General features: G+C 39.6%; 3 protein-coding genes across 5 annotated transcripts; 1 reads left to right on the plus strand and 2 right to left on the minus strand.

Moving 5' to 3' along the window:
* Nucleotides 1-252: 252 nt before the first annotated feature.
* On the minus strand, nt 253-8245 carry LOC102702246 (calponin homology domain-containing protein DDB_G0272472-like). Its single transcript, XM_015843500.2, has 18 exons — nt 7922-8245; nt 6894-7091; nt 6665-6760; nt 6461-6513; nt 5757-5853; nt 5423-5496; nt 4945-5062; nt 4410-4520; nt 3982-4058; nt 3425-3491; nt 2885-2950; nt 2078-2185; nt 1849-1979; nt 1637-1703; nt 1479-1546; nt 1304-1397; nt 1008-1078; nt 253-906 (listed from the first exon to the last, which is right to left on the minus strand). The coding sequence occupies exons 1-18, from the start codon at nt 8051-8053 to the stop codon at nt 564-566; spliced, it is 1971 nt and encodes a 656-aa protein (XP_015698986.1). The 5' UTR covers nt 8054-8245; the 3' UTR covers nt 253-563.
* Nucleotides 8246-13562: 5317 nt separating this feature from the next.
* On the plus strand, nt 13563-17031 carry LOC102701690 (receptor-like protein kinase HERK 1). Its single transcript, XM_040523893.1, has 2 exons — nt 13563-13973; nt 14133-17031. Exon 2 carries the CDS (start codon nt 14365-14367, stop codon nt 16870-16872), a length of 2508 nt encoding a protein of 835 aa, XP_040379827.1. The 5' UTR covers nt 13563-13973; nt 14133-14364; the 3' UTR covers nt 16873-17031.
* A 107-nt stretch (nt 17032-17138) lies between these two features.
* Nucleotides 17139-21631, minus strand: LOC102702526 (serine/arginine-rich splicing factor RS2Z33-like). 3 transcript variants are annotated; one of them, XR_001551763.2, is made up of 8 exons: nt 21543-21631; nt 20370-20503; nt 19307-19346; nt 19074-19169; nt 18722-18852; nt 18576-18641; nt 17608-18064; nt 17139-17508 (listed from the first exon to the last, which is right to left on the minus strand). XR_001551763.2 is itself a non-coding variant. In XM_015843499.2 (7 exons), the coding sequence occupies exons 2-7, from the start codon at nt 20495-20497 to the stop codon at nt 17683-17685; spliced, it is 843 nt and encodes a 280-aa protein (XP_015698985.1). In that variant the 5' UTR covers nt 20498-20503; nt 21543-21631; the 3' UTR covers nt 17139-17682. The 3 variants fall into 3 exon arrangements, 1 of the variants encoding a protein (XP_015698985.1); XR_001551762.2 differs by having other exon boundaries at nt 17139-17525; XM_015843499.2 differs by having other exon boundaries at nt 17139-18064.
* Between the last annotated feature and the right edge of the window lie 251 nt (nt 21632-21882).

A 21882-nucleotide genomic window follows, 5' to 3' on the forward strand; every position in this document is an offset into this window, starting at 1 on the left:
CAGAAATCTTGCACCCGTTCAACCGTTCAATTAAATTCTTACGAAATTCCTTCGAACCGAAGAACCTATACATAGGATAAGTTTTTATGTTTGAAAAGCAGAAGTACACCACCACAATAAGAATGCTACAATATTCACGGATATGCATCCAATTCCCTTTAATCGCAATCTCAACCTTGAAACGATTTGTGGTTAGGGCACCTCAGCCCAGCAAAATAAATATATGGTCTCAAACACAGTGAACCAACAATTGCAAACTGATCGACAGTCCAGTCAAATGGTAAATATTCATTATCTGCGTTTGCAAATGTTACAACAGCGTTCAGTAAAAAAGTTTACAGGTAAAAATGCAACATACTCCTTGGCTCCTTGCCAAGGAGTATCATGGCAAGAACAAAACAAATAACAAATGACTTGCCAAGGGTTTAAAGTTCAATCTGCATGTCCTGAAATATTCGACAATACAAACGAACAGCGTTGTTAATATATACATCAAACAGAACAGGGGCACGCGCATATGACCATATTGCTCTTTGTTGATTGATCCCTTGATCCCAACTACGTCAGTTCTTCAAATCCTCTTCAAGTTCATCAAACTCCCAGCCGTTGATCTCCTCACCTGAAAAATCTTTCTCCTCGGATCCAAGTTCTGCTCCCAGGTTTGCAAGCTCATTGTCGGGATTCAGATGCTGCTCGGGTTTCATGGGAGATTTTGGAGAGTCGATGTGCGCGGCCTTAGGGGTGGCAGGCGCTGGGATAGGTGAAGGGCTCAATTCAGATCTCTCCTCAGGCAGAGGCTTTGATTTATTGGCTTCTATACTTAGCATTGGCCTTTCTATAGATTCAAACTCTTCCCTCAATTTCTCGATCTCAGTAATTAGGTTCTTGACCTCTGGATCATCTCTCCTGGATATTTATGAAAGTTCAGTGCTCAAGAATTCAAGGAGCAAGATTACGTGGGTGGTAATCTGAAACTAATTCATCAAGGAGAGAATAGCCAACAATACCTAGAATTAGCCCCTTGCTCAGAGTAAAATAACTTCTTTATGTGATCAGCAATGCTGAAAGCAATTATGATCTGAAAATATTGGTATCATTATCAGCTAATTACATATGAGCTGAGAAAATCTGGAATGGTGTGTTGGACTAATTACTGCATCATTTTGGAGCTTACTTAAAGCATGTTCAATAATATTATGTAAAATATTATGCTAAAGAATATTGAAAGTACATATAGGATATTAATTGCTAAAATAAATATTGTGCTTGAATGTAAGATCAGCCTTAAGCTAAGGACATGAACCTTCTTTTCAGTTTCCAAATATTCCTCCTCGAGGCTTATTCTTGGGTTTGCCTTCTCAGATGCTTCATCATCTTCATGTTGTGTTGTTTCTTCCCTACAAAACAAATCCAAACCCTAACTATGGAACCAATAGGACTAATTGTGTACACTGAATAGCACAGAAGAAATGAAGTACCTTGAGTTCAAGACCACCAAGTTATCAACGTATGTTCGGATACTCTCAATTGATGGGCTTAGAACTTCCTAGTATATACAAAGTTCACAGATGAGGCAGAATAAAATGGAGATGTGTATCCTACTTTGTGGTACTACGGTAGACAAAAATTGACTTGCCTTGAATACTGAAAGGTGATGTTTAGTCAACTTCAGAAAACTACTAACACATCTCTCCAATTCATCACTGAGAAGGCCAAAACACATTACAAAAGGGTAAAACAGGTAGCACCTAAGCTCACTAACCTCTTTTATATGAAAGGAAAGGTACATATTAAAGAAACAATCAGACCACTGTAGAGCAATAATTGCCAACATACATAATTACATACCATGTTTTCTTTTCCTTCTGTTCATTATACGTTGACTGGAGCTTCCAGGTATCCTCGAGGAAATTGATCCAGGTCTTGACTATATTGGCTTCCACGTTACATGACGCAATGGATTTGGTGAGGTCGTCCTCCTAAGTTGATGTGAAAAGTAAACAAGTCAAGCCCAAGAACCATCTTGAGTAACAATATATGCAAAAAATTATTCAACATTATAATAATGGAAAGGCACCTTTGTTTTTAATTTAAATATAATTTGATTGTTTGCTTCATCAAATTGTTCCCTCTCTTCCCTGGTTTTCTTGAGGCGCCCAGCAGCAGCGTTTAGTGATATATTGATCTGCAGTTGAGAAATATTTTTACAAAAGAACATAAATCAAACAACTCGCCTAAGGAAGGTATTCTAAATTTAAATAGAACATATTATGAGATGTCAAGATGGTACATCTATTATCATAACTAGGGTTCAATGCTAATTAGTGTATAATAACTCAAATTCTTCTTTGAGCACATCTCTACAGGCTAGAGTAGTATTCTCTCAGTGACAGTCTTGCAGAGGCTTTTCAATTCAGCTTCATATTTACATTATATATTTAAGAGAGTCTCTAAGATCTAGGAAAGTTCCCTCTCCCAGACTCCAGTCGCAGAGTTTTTTCCTTACTCTATTTTTCAGTCTGTTGCTCAGATGATGGTATAACAACCATATCAATGTCCAAAACCAAAAGGACCACTTTTGATCGCACTGAGAAATAATGTGTGTCTGTGTCTCTGTCACCACCAATTCGATATGCCACATCTTGAATCAAATTTCCAAACTGAGAGGGCTAACTTTTCGAGGCACCATTTACAGTTCAAGCTTACTAATAAATCATCCTACTCAGATGAATATGCAAGTTAGTTAAACAACTTTTTATATCATACCACGATGTGTCAGAATCTCCTTTGAGAATGTAAGATCAGGTATCCAAATTTGGTGCACACATGATTACAAACTATAATGGAGATAAATCTGGGAATCTAATGTCAAGGAAAGGTTTACCTTTTTCAGCTGAGCCTCAAGTTCATCTCTTTGCTTCTCCAATTCAGTGATCTCACCAAGCAATTCCTATATCAGGCCATAAAAGGAAAAGAAAGATAACAATTAAATTAAGAGAAGCATAAGCAGAGTAGAAACTAAAGCATATTCATTCCGTAGCACATGTATGTAAAAAACATTTAATGGTAAACATTAACACATACAATTAGAAATGTGTATTCGTCAACCCCATATTAACCATGCATAACCAACTTCCTATGGCATATCAAAAAATAAGAATCTACAGATATGGCTGGACAGGTATGCATTAGACATATGTACAGATAAGTACTTCATCCCAAAATAAGTCAATCTTATTAGACACTTGTTTTGGGATGGAGGGAGTAGTGGGCAAGAGATGAAGAATGAAGCGAGCTTGGGATCCTTAAATTATATGCTCAGGCCTTGTTTGGGGAAGCTGGAGATTATGAGAAGCAGCTAGTCTGAGTGGATGAATTCTGTAGGGATTTCGAAATAGGGCAATTCACAGGCCAGCAATTGTACCTTCTCAACTGCACTCACTTCATTCTCCTTCTTAACACGGAAGTTCAGAGCATCTTCTTTCTGGCGCCTGGTATAAAAACCACATTAAAATCTCAACTATATTTGCTGGTAATAAAATTTGAAAAGTAGAAAGAAAATAAGTCCATAAAATCAAGGTATCAAAATAAAAGGAAGCAGCACAGATATAGAATTTCATGACAAGGAAAACAAGATGGAAAATAGAACTTATGAATAACCAATAAACCAATACATGCTAGTCAAGTACAACTGAAATTTCTAAAACCATGGGTTTGATTATCAAATAATCAGCCATTTCAATACCCCCATAAGCTACTTATCAAAAACCTTGGCAGTTCAGAGCACATCTGGTATCAAGTATAAACTAAGTCCTCAAAGAAAAAGGATATATACACAAGGACTATATATAACATAGAGCAAGGGGTTTTCACATAGAACTGGAGCAAATATCTGGATTACATGCTATTGAGTGCTGCAAAATGATTATGGATAATAGAATAACATCTTTCAGACAGGAAAAACAATTTCAGAAACAAAACCTGTTGTCCAAAATACGTTGCTCTGCCTTGGAGGATGAATTAGCAAGGGAATCTGACAAGATCTTTAGTTTATCGATCTGCAAGATGTTGTGGCATTGTTACAATCCACACACAAAAGAAATAATTACTTGAAGTAAAGCTGCTGGGTTTACATGATGACAACCAAAAGATAAGTAGCACAACATTGAGCTATACACATCCTACTTACAACAAACTTTCTCGTGATTTGATTTTAACCTATATCACTATTTTTTAAGAGTCTGCTGAATAGTTCATAAAAAGTAAGAGAACCAGTATAACCAAGAAAAGCATTTAGCCAATCTAGACTGCATTCTAATGGGCTATAAAGATGGGCAATTTAAGGAATATAAGGGGATTACATCCCACTCCAAAACTCAAAAGCTTATAAGGAGAAGATGTAAGCATGCCTTCTGAGAATGGATCTCCAGACAGTCTCCAGGAGATATTGCTGCCTTCTTAAGTATAAGCTCTTCCACTTTAGAGCACAAACGGACTTCGATAAGTGCCTCTTTTAAACCCTGGAGAAATAGAGGATGAAGTATCTTCTTTTAAGAGTATTGGAAACAACATACTAGAACAGTAAAGCACACTTAAAAGTACTAATAGATGTGTAATACATGCAAAGTAATGGGGGAATAAAAATGCTCATAATCACATGGAGTTCTAGGACTTTCCATTCAGGACTTTTTGATAAACCACACAAATGAATAACAGCCAGACTATGTACTCATTAGTACAATAAAAAAAATGTGATGTTTTAGAATGTGCTGGTCAACATCTTTCAAATGATGGTCAGACATCAACACCTGATGCAGAATCAATTCCTGAGCCAGATAGTGGCAATCGTTAAAGTGCTTTGAACATCCAGCTGCTGATCACTCTTCAATAAACTATAATTAAACATGCAAGAAAGTAAATCCATTTATATATATTTAGTGATACCTCAATATTTTCAACAGAAATATTCCCAGACGAGTTATCTTGATCGTCAGTTAACTGGGCTCGTGATTTCTCCTTCTCATCTAGTTTTTTCCACAACTCGAGGGTTTCAGCATCTATCCTGAAATCATGTGCTAGCTGGAAAATGTAAGAAACTAATACATCTCTACACCTCTACAAGCAAGCACCAGATGTTTCTTTAAAAGTATATGGAAGCCTTTGAGTTGTAAGAATAGCAAGAAAAACGTTCTAGTATTGATCCACAATATTCTGTGTTTTTGAAGTTTGATGCTAGCATGTGATTGATACTTGAGGTGTGAGTTGTGGGGGTGGAAAAGGAAAAAGATTTTGACAGTTAGCTGCAAAGTGCAAGGTTACAAGCTAAGAATCTCATGATCAAACGAACTGAAGATTCTAGGGGTAAAAAGTTAAGCACCACTAAAAAAATAGACAGGAAGCTCGTAGGTGGATCAAGTATCACCTCATAATGTCAGCATTTTTCTTTAGCCCTGAAATGACACTCTGAGTGTATTCAAGCAGCTCTTCACGCTTCACCTGTTGACACAAATACAATGCATCATTGGACACAGCTATCGATCTAAAAGGTGAAACAAGTGTGTGTCGGAATTCAGGTTTTCACTTAATTCCAAAAAAAACTTCTAGAAATAAGCTATATTTTCTTAAGAAAACTTCTTGTCATAAGTAAAGCTCCATTGACTAGCTAAACCAATTACACTAAAGTTTTTCTAGTACAAATTGAACCAATTAAATAACTAGGTAAGAATCATGAACTAGATAGACACACAGAAGCATACCAGTACTTCATCTTTGTAATCTGAAAGGGTCTTGGCCAAGTCTTGTATGGTGTTCATGATTGTCTTGTTGACATCTTTCCCTCCAGTAAGGCACAGCCTGTAGGATACAAGATTAGCACCAATTGTAATTACAAAAGATCTACTGGTCAACAAACAGCTGACAGAGAGTCAAGAACCGTGAAGTAGCTCAGACTACACAGAATGCTCAGAAAAACAATATGCACAATGTATTAATATTAAATAAGTGCATGTAATTGTTACTGGGAAGTTAATAACAGAACATACGAAACCTGAGTCGTAGCTGAATGGTAAAACAAATGGCAAACTTGGATTGAATAAAGTAACAGATACAACTATTGCATGATTCTGTAAAATCCCTAATGACACAAGGGAGAAAAGGACAACTGCTTTTCTTTTTTGACAAGGTAAAAGTGATAGGGTTTATATAGCAAGAAGGCCTATATAACGGTGGGTTTATATCCTTTTGCCTCTATTGAAAGGAGTGAATGTCAACCAAAAAAAGGATCATGTCTCTTGTATTGTAGTAGAATTCAAAGTCAGTGAAGCTTTGAATATTATATCCAGGAATTCACTTATAATAATATTAAAGAAAGAACTCTACAAACTGAAAAGTTTGTCTCTATTGGAAAAACAAAAGGAAAGAAAGAAAACATATTAGCAGGTGATCTTAAAAGCAGACTCACCCAAAAATTTCCAACAGGAGTGAAACTTCTTCCTCAGAAGGAGCTTCGAGAACCTGATTATAGCAATATTTGCAGTGCATAGCATCAAAACCAAAGCAAACTCATCTAAAAACTAAAGTACGAACTACGAACTGGCTTCAGGGGAAAAGGCCAACTGAAATAGATAATATATATATCCTGGAAAGAATTGTTGGGCTAACTCACCATGGACAGTGTAATGCCCTCAAGGGCTTGACTGTATAGGAATACATCACGGAAGTTCATTGGTCCTCCTTCAATGTCAGCATCATAAAATAAAGCCTGATCCCAACAGTTCAGTCTAGAATGAGTACATGCACTAAACAGATTCTAGGTGATAACTATGCTCAGTATAGAAGAATTTTGAATCTTAAAATGGATAAGTTAAAAATGAGCATGCAAGATACAGACTTACCAACGGTGCTTTTGGACTATCTGATTCAGTAGAAGGCTCATGATCTTCTGGATCCTTCAAATCGGATCCGCCAAGTTCAGCCTCTATGTCTTGCAATGCTCCCAACCATCGTCTTAATAGTTCAACTCTTTCGCCTCCACGGCATGAAACCGCTGCCTCTTGCAAGCGTGTTACTGTTTTCTTGAAACTTTTGTAGTCCTGAGTTCCCAGCAGATCACACAGGGAAAAACATAAGTTACAAAAACTCACAAGGGAACAGTTGAAATAGGACGGGACAATGATCCATCTACACTGCAACTACAGCAAGTGCATCCAATTCAGTATAAAAATGTACCACAAAATGAAATAAAAAATGCACCACAAAATGAAATCATTCTTGGCAGAACCCTTAAAAGTGAAAGCGCATACAGATTGAGGTTAGCAGAACCAACTTGCAACCTGATGAATATGCGTCAGAACATTAAGTTTGATTTGATACATAACCATTAGTTTGTTTCTGTGCAAAGTGATTAAGTGAAGGTAAAAATCCAACGATTCTTTCAAATTTCAATCAGATGATGACACCGACAGACAACATACTCCAGGTTAAAATGACCTTAGTCCCCATCCAAAAATTTTACCAAGCCTTCAGAGTCCAAAAACAAAGTGACCAAAACAATCCTACAAGTGAAAAACACACCCATTTCTAAATTTATGACTAATCTGCCACCATGGGGCTGTCAACCTCTCCCTCTACAGGAAAATACCACTCACTGAGGCACATTGAAACATCACGGAAATCATACACTCGTCTACACAGCGAGACATCCCACGCCTACACTGGAGCAACCAGGCATCCAATCCAACTCTCCTATCCGAATCAACCGAAGCCACAGCAGGGCAGAGTCCCAAGTCCTAGCTAGCACTAGCACGGTACTGCACTACACTGAGCGAACCAAATCAGCATGCACCCGCGACGAATCAACCCCCCCCCCCCCCCCCCCAAAAAGGAGCCCTTCTCGAAGGGACGGGGGTGATGGAGGCCTCACCGCGCGGTCGTGGAGGATGTCGGCCACGGCCTGCCCCGCGTGGTGCGCGACGGCGTCGGCGTACCCCTTCACGGCGCGGGCCACGCCGCTGCGCCCCGCCCGGCTCACCGCGCTCCGCAACCACGACGACATCCCCCCCTCTCCTCCTCCCCGCCGACGCCGACGCCGAGGAAGCTAGGGCAAGCTAGGCTAGGGTTTCCGCGCGCCCCGGGGTGAGCAAGCTGAGCGGCACCGACCACGGCGACGGCGACGGATGGATTTGGAGTCTTCTTCCTCTCTTTCCCGTGGTTTTAGATTGTTGGCTTTTGGGGGTTTTCTTTCTTGTTGCTTGTAATTGCAGCTGTTAGGGTTGATTGGCACTAGTAAAGTTGACTTGTGTGTAGGAGTGGTGGAGTACCTCCTAAATCATGGTTTAAAAGTTAATTTTTTTTGGTTTTTTATTGGTGTTTTGAATTTTAGAGATATTTTAGAGCTTATCTCATGTTGGTAAGGATGGTAATGAGCTAAAACTTTTGACCTAGAAATTGTTTCAAGTGCAATTGCTGAAATTTTATAGAGTTTAGAGCTATAAATATGTAGGGTTTTTGACGAGTTGGAAACAAACGCATGTGTCTTAACCCATTAATACTTGTGAGAGACGAGGAGATGTCATGAATTTGATTTCGATATAACTATTGAGTATTATACATATGACGTGTTTTTTTCTTATGATAAGTTCCCAACCTGACCCACTCAAGGGGTTCTATTCAGATGTTTGATAGATTACGGGTACATGAGATTAAGGGCCTAAGATTAATTGTATGAATAAGTTAAATTAAAAACTGTAAAAACAATAAATAGTGTGAAAAAAAATCTAAACCATGTCAATGAAGAAAGGTTATAGAGAAATTAACTTTTAGAAGAATGGTACAAATAATTTGTACCTCCATGAACCGTTTGCAACATGCCCTAAGACAGGCAAATTCATTTTAATATAAAACTGTGAGAACTTTTGCTAATATAACGGGATCTACCAGATAAACATTTCCTTCGAATTTCATTTCGCCTAAAAATAATGGTGAATGCTACTCCTATATTTGTTGGTTGTGGATTAATCCTAACATGCATCCTAATCTTGGGCTCCATTCACATCCGAATGGTTCACCTACAGGCTACAGCCCATTATCCATAAGTACGGCCCATTTATTAATTTATTTGCATCCCTTACAAAGCCCTTGGGCCGGGCCCATATTCTGTCACCGACTAACCCTCAGAAGCAACCCCTATAGCATATACAGTACTGGATAAAAATATTTATCGTTTAGCAGTATGATTTTATCAAACTTTTAAAATCCAACAAGAAATTTCATGTAATAAAATTTATAATGTTTTGATAATACTTTTTGTATATCTTTTCTTTATCTAAACTAAGCATTTAAAAATTATTGATGATCAAAATTTTAAAAGCTAGACAAAATCTTATGTGATAAATATTTTTGGCTGGCCGCAGTATACGTAATAAATACATACACCGTTTGATCCGCGCAGACGTCAGTGGGGTCCACCACTCAGTGACTCAGCAGACTCCGCCAACCGCCGGTGCGTCATTTTCGTTGGGTGCATCTAGTACGTTACGTACTCCTACGTATTGTTCTGCCGCTTTCTAGTCCACCCATGCATCTATATGCTACATATACATAACTTGTTTGGTCTCTACTCTTTTCCCTCTCTTTTTTGTTTTTCCATCTCTTTTTGCTCAAATCAAAAACGTCCCAATCAAAAAAAAATAATCGAAAGCGTGTGAGGAGAAAGGGGCTAGATTGGTCTTTGCGTTCACATGATCATGTGTATTATGATGTAGCATATGAGCATGGTTTGTAATTGTGGCGATTATTTGGCTTTTTTAGAGAAAAATCAAATAGACGATAATTTGTGAATATAATTTTTATATACGTGTTCTTAATGATGTAAAAACTAAGGCTGAAAATAAATTATGATAAATCAACTCTACTTGAAGATTGAAAATTCAAATTTTGGCTTATAAACATAAACCGAAGTGAAACGATGAGGGTGATATAGTATAAAATTTTGTGTTTGAATTGTATGGTAAGTCGTATGGCTTTCGAGTTGAATGAATTGGGGCCGCGTACATGCTAACTTATGACAATTCGATTGCCAACAGGTAATATGGGATAAGGGAACATTGGTCAGTTGGCCAGCGTAGCCATCGTGCACGTAGCTTATGTGGATTTGATTCTAAGTGATCGCAAAAGCCCGTCCTTTTAGTGGTTATGTACATTTGGTGGATGTAGAGGCCGGAGGTTAATCTTTAGGTTTTTTAAAAGAAAAAGACAAAGGGTATATTTACAAACAGAATAAAACTTTTATATACATGTTCATAATGATTTAAAAGACAAAATTGAAAAATAAATTTTAGTGAAAAAACTAAAAATGAACTCCGAATCTAAGTTTGAAAATTCAAATTTAGGATTATAAACATAACCCAAAGCCAAAAGATGAAGGTGAGTCTTATCCCATTTTAAAAATAAATAGGTAATAATGTGGCGTGTATGTAGCCTCTATATACATACTAATATACATACTACTTCGTCCAAAAAATATTTCTTGGTTTCTGGTCGAGCGTTTAACTATTTGTCTTATTTAAAAATTTTATAAATAAAGTAAAAAAGTCATGTGTAAAGTATTTTTTATATTTTATCATATAATAATAAAAATATTAATCATATAAAATCTTAAAAACGACGAAGAGTCAAATATTCTAAAAAAAATAATTTATTTTATAACGGATGTGGTAGAGACTAGAGAGAGTAATGATGCGATGTTTTGGTTTATATATTTTTGTACTGGCAACAAGTGATATGTGGTAGCACCTATTTTTACCATTTTTATGTTGGACTTAAGTAGGTGGAGTAGTTTTAATGGGGGGTCACCTTTGTTCCCATCTACCACAATCTTTATTATGTTTGGTCTTCGCTTGGCAAGGCGTGTGTCAAACAAAATTTCATTTTCTTTCGTCTTATTTGGTCTAGGGTTTCTTCTAACTTGAGACTCTGTCCGGCGTAGTTCATGACTAGTTCAATGTATGCATTTGTTTATTTAGCCTTTTGCTTTACTTTGTCTCACGGATTTTCATACCACGCATGCTTAGTTCAGACATGCTCCTTCCCTTGTTCACATCTCTTTCTTTTCCTTTTGTTAGGTCGTAGCACGTACATAGTTGTGTTCTTCAATATAGCTTTTTTTTCCTTATTTTTCTTGGTTTTTACGTGTATATTTTTCGAGCTACTAAATAGTGTATTTTATAAAAAGTATTTGTGTAAAATACCTTTTCAAAAAATAGATTTTTACCTTTGTAGTAGCTAAATCCATCATTTATACCTTTAAATAGCTATCAAAAAATTAAATAATCTTTATGTTTCATCTAAAAGCTGAAAAGAACACAACATGTTGCACGTGAATATTTTCATGGCTTCTGCCTTCGAGTCCAAAACAGCTTTTCCATTTTCACAAAGATGGAGAAAACAGGTTATTGCCTTCTATGAAAAGTCCGTAATCTTTTTGTGCTTCGAAGTAGACCTGAAAGTTTTTGGAATTTGGTTGGAAGGTTGTGTAATTCAAATAAATAAAACGTAGCTAGGTAGAGGCTGCTGGGAAGGATAAATGGATGGGATTGTTTGCCTTATTCAGAAAAAAAGATCAACATATTTATAAATAAAAATTTTATATACGTGTTTAAAAAAATGAAAAAATAAAGTCCGATAAAGAGTCAAAATATATTATAAATGTAATATTAAAAACTTAAATTTTGATAAGCAAAAGCGAAAAGATAAATACGACGTCTTTAGTTAAGTCAAGAGAAAGGAAGTTTAATTTAATGGATGTAGTTGCCACCTGTGATGTACGTCTTTAAGATTTTTAGGATATCTTAATGCTTGTCTATGATGAAATTAAGAGTGTGATTATTGTCAACTGTTTGGTTTTGACATCTCATTAAATGCGACAAAATAGGTTTAGGAATAGTAAAACGTCAACTACTATTTATGCGTCTCTATTTATATTACCTCTGTTTCATATTATATAATATAATATGTTTGACCTTTTCAGTTGCAATGTTTGACCATCCGTCTTATTTAAAATTTTGTACAAATATAAAAATGACAAGTCGTGCTTAAACTTCTTTTGATAATAAAGTAAGTCACAAGCAATAAATAATATGTTCATAATTTTTAAATAAGACAAATGGTCAAACATTAAAAGCAAAAAAGTCAAATATCTTACTGAAACGGAGGGAGTAACAAATAGTTCTTGCACAAAGTTCGTCATGATATTTTTCATTCTTTTTCGTTTCTACTTGTATTTATAAACAAAAATTTAAATATTAATCTTAATTTAAAATTGATTTTAGGCTTTTTTTACTTAAATTTATTTTCTAATCTTAGATTTTAGATATCTAAAAATAAGTATATAAAACTTTTATTCACAAGTTATTTTTGGTTTGTAAATATATAGTACCCAGACAATCACCTTTTTTGATGCGGAAACATGTCGTGTACAACCTATTTGATGCAGAAAAATGTATAGCCTTCTTTTCAACAAATTGTCTTCTATAAAAGCCACGCTCCAAGTATTATTCCTTCCGTTCTTCTACAACTATGAGAAGATATACATGTTCATTCTTTATAATTTTCCCGAAATAATAATAAAAAACTGTATGTACATTAGTCATCAGTCATCGGCAAGACGCGTCAACTTACTAGTTCAACCATAGGGAAAAAATCTTTCTTGGTTGAAGGTTCCATTTCGTCCGTTTTTTAAAGAAAACCAAAACCTGCTACCGAGGAGAACCAGGTCCTTAATGTTCCATCAGAGTAGAATATTGAGTATAATATTTAGAGGAACTCAGTAGGAACCAAAATAATTTATATGAAAAAGTTAATAGAACTCATGAGCTCCGTAAGATAGTTTTAGTATGTGATACGATTTTAGTTTCCAACGAAAGACAGGCATTTCAATGTTTTGGCATGCAGGCCGGTTTTGATTTCGGACCCAATACAAAACTAAATATAAAGGTTCTTACCATATTTATATATTAATAATAGTTACCTAAAATATAGTTTCAAAAATTTAGGAGGGCCCGGAGCGGCCGCACTGCCCGATCCCCATAGGGCCAGCCTTATCGACATAGTGTGAAAGATTTGAAATTTAACACTTTTCAAGAATTCAAATTTGTAACAGTAAATTCAAATTAAAAACTTGTCCAAATTTGACGAAAATGTTGAAATTTATTGGAATCCACTTCAATGGGTAAGATGAACCCTCCTCGTGAGATAGCTTGGCTGGTTTTGCGTGTGTAGCTAGCAGCAACCTCATGTGCTCACCTCATCTTTTTTGCTGTCCCACTCCCAGCTCACATAAACACACCTCTCTCATCTCTCTGATGAATGATGTGATACTACTACTCCATCTTCCTACCAACCTTTTTAATGACCTGATGCTGCATTCATGATTCACGCAATTTCACACCCCAAAAAGGAGCAAAAAAACAATCTCAAATCCACCATCCCGGCCGCTTTCACCTCACCTTGCACTTGCACGCCAGCTTCCACATCCTCCGTCACTTCCACCACCGGGAGAAGAAGGGCCAAACCTAACCTGACCTTCCTGCCTGACCCCATTTCTTGCCAAATCCCTCTCTAAACTCTAACCCATGGGCACAAGTCATTATCTTGGGGATTAGTATAGTTGAGTAGTGCCATTTGTTTGTGCTTATCTGGCTTCCTCCACCTGGACTGTTTCGTTTCTCACCCTTTTTGCTTAAAAGACAGTGCCTTTGGTTGCTTGCACACCCGTTGGCTGTTCTTGGCTTCAAGGAGCTGCCTTTGTGCAGAGGCTTGCAAGAAGAAATCTTGGGTTGGGTGGTGCTGGGATTAATTCTTGGGCGGTTTTGGTGATAAAGTTTCGGTTTTTGTGCGAAGCAAGAAGAGAGAAAAAAAACTGAAATTTCTGTGCAGGGGAAAGGACTGAAACTGCTTGGAATTGGAGGCCAGCAAAGGTAATAACTCCTCTACCACCAAGAACCCTTCTCTAGAATGATTTGTTTGTTCTTCTCTTGGTTGGGAAATTGGGTTGATTTCTGGAGGGGTTTTGTTCTATTTTGGACTGTTGCATGCTGGAGAAGGTACTCACCATGTATTGTGGGATTCTTGCGCAGATCGAGTTGGTGGTGAATGCTGTGAGAGTTCTTGTTGAAGTTCTTGCCTGAGAAGGAAGGTTTATGGTCTATCTTGCCGTGATTTGATTTCTCTCCCCTCCTGCACATCCAAAAAAAACAAGAGAGAGAAGGAATTCGTTGACAGTTTTTTTCTGCCAATTTCTGAGTGCCCTTGCAATCCAGAATGAGCCTTTGATCATTTTTAGCCACCAAATTTTCAATAGGATTTGCGATGGATAGTAGCTCTAGAGAGTTAGTTGTAGCCCTTATTGGGATTATCTGCATTCTTGGTACCTGCAATGCGAAATTCAGCCCTGCAGACAACTACCTTGTGAACTGCGGCTCCACGGTCGATGCAACTGTTGGTCAGAGGGTCTTTGCAGCTGACAATTCCCAGTCGATTGTGTTGACATCACCACAGAGCATTGCTGCTAGAACCACGCTGAATTCAGTCTCAGGTTTCGACAATGCCGAGCTGTATCAGACCGCGAGGATATTCACTGCGCCGTCGTCTTACGCCTTCAAGATGAGGAGCAGCGGCCGGCATTTCGTCCGGCTCTACTTCTTCCCTTTCGTGTATCAGAGCTATGATCTTGCCAGCTCCAGGTTCAAGGTGTCAACAGAAGATGTTGTTCTCCTTGATAATTTCTCTCAGCCAAACAATTCCTCCCCGGTGGTCATGGAGTACTCTCTGAACATTACCAGGGACATGCTGATTCTAACATTTGTGCCAGAAGAGAACGCTACAGCGTTCATCAATGCTATCGAAGTCGTATCGGTTCCTGATGCTCTAATCACTGATTCAGCACAGCTTTTGGGTGTTGGGCAGTATCTTGGATTGGCAGCACAGCCATTGCAAACATCCTTCAGGATCAATGTGGGTGGGCCGAAGGTCACAGCTGAAAATGATACCCTGACGCGAACATGGATTACTGATCTGAGCTTCTTCACTAATCCCACTGTTGGTAAAGCAGTTACTTATCCAGGAAAGCTGAATTACCAAAATGGATCAGCGACACAGGATGCTGCACCAGACAGTGTGTACAATACTGCAAGGCAGTTGGTTGCGCAAACAAATGCCAGTTCTTCCAACATGACATGGCAATTCAAAGTCGAGGCCCGTTCTAGTTACTTGATTCGGTTCCATTTCTGTGACATTGTGAGCAAGGCGGCATTTCAGCTCTACTTTGATGTCTATGTGGATAGCCGGTCAGCAGCAAAAGATCTTGATCTCTCCACCAGGGAATTTGGTACACTGGCCGCGCCATTCTACATGGATATTGTCTTACCATCAAGTGACCCGTCTGGTAACCTGACTATCAGCATTGGTCCTTCCAGCTTGCCTAATGCAAAATCTGACGGGATCCTGAATGGCCTGGAGATCATGAAGATGAACATCAGTACTGGATCTGTTTACGTTGTGAAACCACCATCAGCAGGGAAACAACAATTGCCTATCATTTTGGGTGCTGTTCTTGGAGGCATTGGTGCTGTTCTCATCGCCGTTGTTCTCTGTGTTGTTGTTAGAAGAAAGAAGGTGAAGAAACCACAGACACCATTAACAAGTCGCCCTTCAAGTTCATGGACACCACTCTCTCTCAATGCTCTTAGCTTCCTGAGTACCGGTACCCGGACAACCAGTCGGACCACTTATACATCTGGAACTAACAGCGACACAAGCTACCGGATTCCTTTTATTATTCTGCAAGAGGCGACAAACCACTTTGATGAGCAGATGGTCATTGGAGTTGGAGGGTTTGGGAAGGTCTACAAAGCAGTTCTGCAAGACAGCACCAGAGTGGCAGTGAAGCGTGGCAACCAGAAGTCCCACCAAGGGATTAGGGAGTTCCGGACAGAGATTGAACTGCTATCTGGGCTGCGACACCGCCATCTTGTGTCGCTCATTGGTTACTGTGATGAGCGCAATGAGATGATCTTGGTGTATGAGTACATGGAGAAAGGCACTTTGAAGAGTCACCTGTATGGCGGTGACCAGCCTCCACTCAGCTGGAATAAAAGGCTGGAAATCTGCATTGGAGCTGCAAGAGGGCTCCACTACCTCCACACTGGTTTCGCAAAATCAATCATCCACCGTGATGTCAAGTCAGCAAACATTCTCCTTGATGAGAATCTCATGGCCAAGGTCTCTGATTTTGGCCTCTCAAAGACAGGGCCTGAATTTGACCAGACTCATGTTAGCACCGCAGTGAAAGGGAGCTTTGGTTATCTTGATCCTGAGTACTACAGGAGGCAGAAGCTGACCGACAAATCGGACGTGTACTCCTTCGGTGTAGTGTTGCTAGAGGTGATCTGCGCAAGGCCGGTCATCGACCCGACACTTCCAAGAGACATGATCAACCTTGCAGAGTGGGCTATCAAGTGGCAGAAGAGAGGAGAGCTTGATCAGATTGTCGACAAAAGGATCGCCGGGACGATCAGGCCAGAATCGCTGAGGAAGTTCGGGGAGACGGTCGAGAAATGCCTCGCTGAGTACGGCGTCGAACGGCCGACCATGGGAGATGTCCTGTGGAACCTGGAGTTTGTGCTCCAGCTGCAGGAGGCAGGCCCAGACATGTCCAACATTGACAGCATGAATCAGATCTCTGAACTCCCTTCAAACGCCCAGAGGATAAGCTCCCTGGAGATCAGCAATGCAGACGAGAGTCGCACGGCCATGGACTACTCTCAGATGTCAACCAGCAATGCCTTCTCACAGCTGATCAACACAGAAGGCAGGTGAACTGGACTGAAACTGCCCTAGAGTCACTGGGAAAAATGTTGAAAAAACATGTTCAGTTAGGGAAAAAGAGTTGTTTCTTGCCCAGTTGATTGTCTACACTGTCGGTTGATTTTGCCCAGATATATATAACAAGCTCTCAATTGCATTGAAATTTTGTTATACTGTACATACGTGCTTCCTTTTCTGATCTTGAGACCTGAAAATAGATGTGTTACTGAATGAATTGGTGATCTGCTGCGAATTTCTCAGTGAAAAAAAAAGGCGATTTGTGATGCTTTATTTTACCTTATTTCGTTACTTCTGCCAATTTATTTCTGCGGAACTACAGACTGACTGGTAGAGATACACGTATCATCATGATGTTTAGTCGCTTAATGTTGCATCTGATGGGCAAAATACAACACAAAAATAAATACGAAACTGAGCTCAATTCCAATTCCAGGCTGCAGCTTCTGCTAGTGAATAGCCCGCTTCCTCAATTCCGAAAAATCTGACCATTTTGATGTAACATCTCATTACCGATGACAGCCAATCAAGACTACGCATAAGCATACAAAGAAGGATTTCTCTGACAGCGACTAACTGATAAAATCTTCATTATCCCACACCAATATCAGGCCATGAATAGTTTGGTAACTGCAGGTGAAGTTACACTACAGTCAACAGAGTGCGATCAAAATTAGCCAGCCAGAAATCTCATGTCTCAACAGTCAAACAGAGTCATCATATATTTACCATCGAAGAGAGTTCGTTCCAAAAGTCTCAACCCCAAAATTTGTTGCAATTTCATGGCTATGGAACTGTTTCTCATCAACGGTCCCGGGGGCTTGGGCCTGCACGGGTATCGCGGGCTAGGTTGTCTCTGTCACCTCTCCTGTGGCTCCCATTCTGATCATCTCTTTCCCTTGGTGGAGGGTTCATGCCATCTGATGTGAGGTTGCGGTTTCTCCCATTGGGAGGCAAAGCATTGCCCCTAGGGCTGCGGCCTCTCTCGTTAGGAGGCGAGGCGTAGCGCCTAGGGCCATAGTCTCTCTCATTGGAGGGCAAAGCATGGCGCCTCGGGCTGTGGTTTCTCTGATTGGAAGCTGAATCATACCGTCGAGGGCTGCGGCTGTAACTGGGGTCATCCCTTCTTGAATAAACCTTTTCATCACGATCAGCACCATGGCCATCCCAATGTGAAGGGGGTCCACTATTAACAAGGAAATCACAAAGTTAGTGGTGGTTAATGGTAAAATCTATAAACTCAACAGAGAAATGAAGGGCAAGAGGAAAAGTAGAACACTGCACTTGCTATAAGAGGTACATAAAGGAAATTCGAGGAGCACTTAATACGGCAGCAAATATATTAGCATTTTCAACGGTATCTTATGAGCATAGTGCACAAGAGAAGGTAGCTCATCTATTAACCTGATGAGTACCTAAGGTTGCTCGCTAAAGATTCCTAACCATGCTACACGTTTCAGCATATCACAGCAACTGGGATAAATAGGTTGTGGGGAATGACTAAATTGAATGTATACATCACATGCATAGCATATTTTATCCATGACACATACATAGCAAGCATATCGTATTTATGCTTGACACAAGCACTGGAAACAAATAGCAAGTAGTTGCACAAACATTACCATAGGATTATCATGGCAATAATGTTCAAAACATAAAGTTAAGGCAATGGTATCCTAGCCACTTGGTCCTACCTCTTGCCATAGCTTGGGCTCCGTCTGCGACGAGGTGATGGGGACCTTGAGTAGCCTCTCTCTTGCCTGCATTGATGAAAGTTCAAATCAAATGTGCATAATAAAAGAAGTGACAACCAAACTCACTAGAGAACTAAGGGAGATACTTGAGATCCTTGGGGCTGTTCTTGCATTCCCTTATTATATGGCCCCTCTCTCCACAGTTGAAGCAGCGGTCAGAACCATTAGCGGGTCCTCTGGCTGTATATTCACGAGAACCTCCTGGACCACGTTCGACCTAGAAAATCAACAAAATTATGCCATTTGGAAAGGGGAAAACAGAAACAGGACAACAAAGTATAATGGGGTGACCAGTAAGTATAAGTAGGTAACAACATTGTCCTGGACAGTGCTTCATGAAAGCTCCCATGTAGCCCCATAACACAAATCAAAATAGTGTATAGACTATAGAGTTTGGGTATATGTGTAGCAAAGCAATTACAAAATTGAACGGTTTACCCCTTTTGCAAACTGAACAATGATGTAGCTCCCATCAAACTCTCGGCCATTAAGATCACGCCTCGCATCATTTGCATCCCTGGGATCACTAAACTCCTGCAATAAAATCTAGGCCATCAAGCAAACCAAAAACAGGGGTAACCTTAAACATGAATAATCTAGTGAAGTGCCCAACTAGAAATAGAAAGATTCCAGGAGTAAATCTTAAAACTGGAGAAGAAAGTTCTACTTACAACAAAGCCATAGTCGTGCTTCAGATTCACATGTCGCACCCTGGAAATGATCAAATGATTGACAGAAATAGTAATGACATCAGGATGCAAGTCATGAAAACATTCACTAGTCTGTGGTTAAAACCGAACATTAGTTTATGATGGCTGTTAGTTATGTTAAATGGACAACAGCTTTTACTACAAAAGAATCACTGCAACCTGATATTTTTTTCAAAGGAAAACTGACAAAGTCTGATTTAAACTTCCGAGCAACGGTCACCAAGTCCACCCAGGGCACCCTCCCTCCCATCATGCACGTTATGGTTACAATGACAACCAAAACCTTCAACAATATTATCCAAGTAAAAACTCGAAACTATTGAGTGTTATGTACATGTAATAGAGTGCAACGTGTCACTCAGATAGCAAAGAATTCCACCAGCATAAGAGGACAATCCTAATAGAACTATGTAAGCAGTTGGGGATAAAAACAAACTTGTCCCAAAATCTGTTCATAGGGAACATAGGGTGTAGAAGCCTGCAGATGGACATCTCAAGTCACTAGGAAGTTAAAAGGAAAGCATGTGATCACTAGCAAGTAAAACATGTCCATGAGGCACATTACATAGGAACGATGTCTCACAAAGTTTGTGTTTCCATTGCAACAGATGAGTACTAGTTACAAGTATGTAAGCATACCCACAAAACAAAACTAAAGTAGGTATCATGTGAATGATAGCTATAGGACAATATCAATTCAAGAAACTAGAAGAGAATATCAATAGGAGTATAGGACTGAAGTAAATACTACACTTTCAACATAATAACATTATTAGAATAAAAATCTAGGGCACATCAATGCTGTTGAACCTAAAATATCCATGACTAGGGTGAATGCTGGCCTTTAGTTGATCTGCACGTCAGAAAACAAACACTAGCTTTGGAATGTTTTCTATAAGCTTGTGGAACCCAAGGCAAGCAAACCTTGACAAGAAAATATCATTTTAAGGTTTTGACGAAAACATGTAAAGGGAAACAGTTCCATTTCAGGACAACCATCAAAGAGCAGAAAAAATATGCTCACCTCCCATATCTGCTGAACAGGTTCTCCAGATCCTCTCTCCTTGTTCGTTGAGAAAGACGGCCCACATACAACTTGGTGTTCTGACCATGCCGATCATAGCGGTCAGACAGGTCATCATACCGACGCATTTTGCACTGCCAGAAAAGTTTAAGCACGTTAGGAAATGCACCAAGAACATCGTATGACAGAAACATAACAACAATTGTTCATCTTGTTTTACTAGCCTGCTGCATGATCATCACATCAAACACATTGGTGAATAACATAGGCACCAAAACAATTACTATACGACATCTCCATACAGGCCACCACAGTTGAGTTGCATTAAGATAATACTCCCTCCATATTTTTTTATACGACGCTGTTGACTTTTAGGTTCACGTTTGACCATTCGTCTTATTCAAAAAAATTATATAATTATTAATTATTTTGTTATAATATGATTTATTATTATAGGAACTTTAAGTACGCATTATAATTTTATATATTTGGATATAAATTTTGAATAAGACGAATTGTCAAACGTAATCCTAAAAGTCAACGGTGTCATACATAAAAATATGGAGGGAGAATGTTTCACTCTAGATGAGGGACGCGAATACATCATTTAGCATTCCCACAGTGAAATATTATGATAAGCTTTGCAACAACATAGCAGTTCAAACATATTGACTTCCTAATTGTCCAAAAAATAGACAACCAAAATATTAGTGGACGGCAAGAGAATTATTGAAGTGACTCTATCACATTACTCTGAACGGTAAAGACAGAGTAGCAATGTGAGCTGCAGAAAACAAGTAACGAGATAAAGATCAGACGCCCACGAAAACCCCTCAACCTAGCGATGGTTTTCACCAATCTATCAGCAAATCCCTCCAACCTGACCACGAACAAATTCTCGTGAACTCTAATCCCACCATGATTTTCGCAAACACGAGAAACAACGGGCTAATACTCAGTAGGCATGAACCCTAACACGGCGATCACGACGACAAGGTTCGCAGTAAAAAACACCACGCGTACAACCCCAGAACCAGCAAAACGCGCCCGCGTGCCGCAGCCCGACTGACCACTGACCACACGGAGAGAGATGACCAAGGCGGGCGGCGAGGAGGCCAAAACGAACGAGGAATCGCGCGAAATGGGGGAGTTCGGGGCTGTGGAGAGTGGTACCTGCACGGCCCGCGAGGCAAGCGGCGGGCGGGGGCGGACGCAACCCTAGCCGGATGGCTGGCCGGCGACGGCGACGAGGCGGAGGCGGGGAGGGGAGAGCGGCCGGCGGTGGCGAGGGGCGGGGGGTTTATAGGATGGCCGTCCTGGGTTTTCTCTGGACGGTGGGGATCGCGCTGGAAAAGAGACTCGAGTGGGGTAGGGCAGCTGACATGTGGGGCCCACTGGAGGCGCCAATTTGCAGATCAGCCCCTTCTTCAAGCTCTAGCCTCTTTTCTTTTTTACTGCAATTTTCTTTTTCAGCCATTTGGCCGGATTATTGAGCATTTTCCATAGGTGTCAA

Source organism: Oryza brachyantha, chromosome 5 (genome assembly GCF_000231095.2).
Source record: "Oryza brachyantha chromosome 5, ObraRS2, whole genome shotgun sequence".
Classification (NCBI taxonomy): domain Eukaryota; kingdom Viridiplantae; phylum Streptophyta; class Magnoliopsida; order Poales; family Poaceae; genus Oryza; species Oryza brachyantha.

Excerpts from the sequence above, each read along its gene's own strand:
- LOC102701690 (XM_040523893.1), top strand. The coding sequence starts at position 14,365 with ATGGATAGTAGCTCTAGAGAGTTAGTTGTAGCCCTTATTGGGATTATC.
- LOC102702246 (XM_015843500.2), bottom strand. The coding sequence starts at position 8,053 with ATGTCGTCGTGGTTGCGGAGCGCGGTGAGCCGGGCGGGGCGCAGCGGC. Across the intron at positions 5,063-5,422 it reads AAAAATGCTGACATTATGAG|GATAGATGCTGAAACCCTCG; the intron begins GTGATACTTGAT and ends ACATGATTTCAG. Across the intron at positions 4,059-4,409 it reads TGGAGATCCATTCTCAGAAG|ATCGATAAACTAAAGATCTT; the intron begins GCATGCTTACAT and ends AACATCTTGCAG.
- LOC102702526 (XM_015843499.2), bottom strand. The coding sequence starts at position 20,497 with ATGCGTCGGTATGATGACCTGTCTGACCGCTATGATCGGCATGGTCAG. Across the intron at positions 19,170-19,306 it reads AGCACGACTATGGCTTTGTT|GAGTTTAGTGATCCCAGGGA; the intron begins GTAAGTAGAACT and ends ATTTTATTGCAG. Across the intron at positions 18,853-19,073 it reads TTGTTCAGTTTGCAAAAGGG|GTCGAACGTGGTCCAGGAGG; the intron begins GTAAACCGTTCA and ends TTGATTTTCTAG.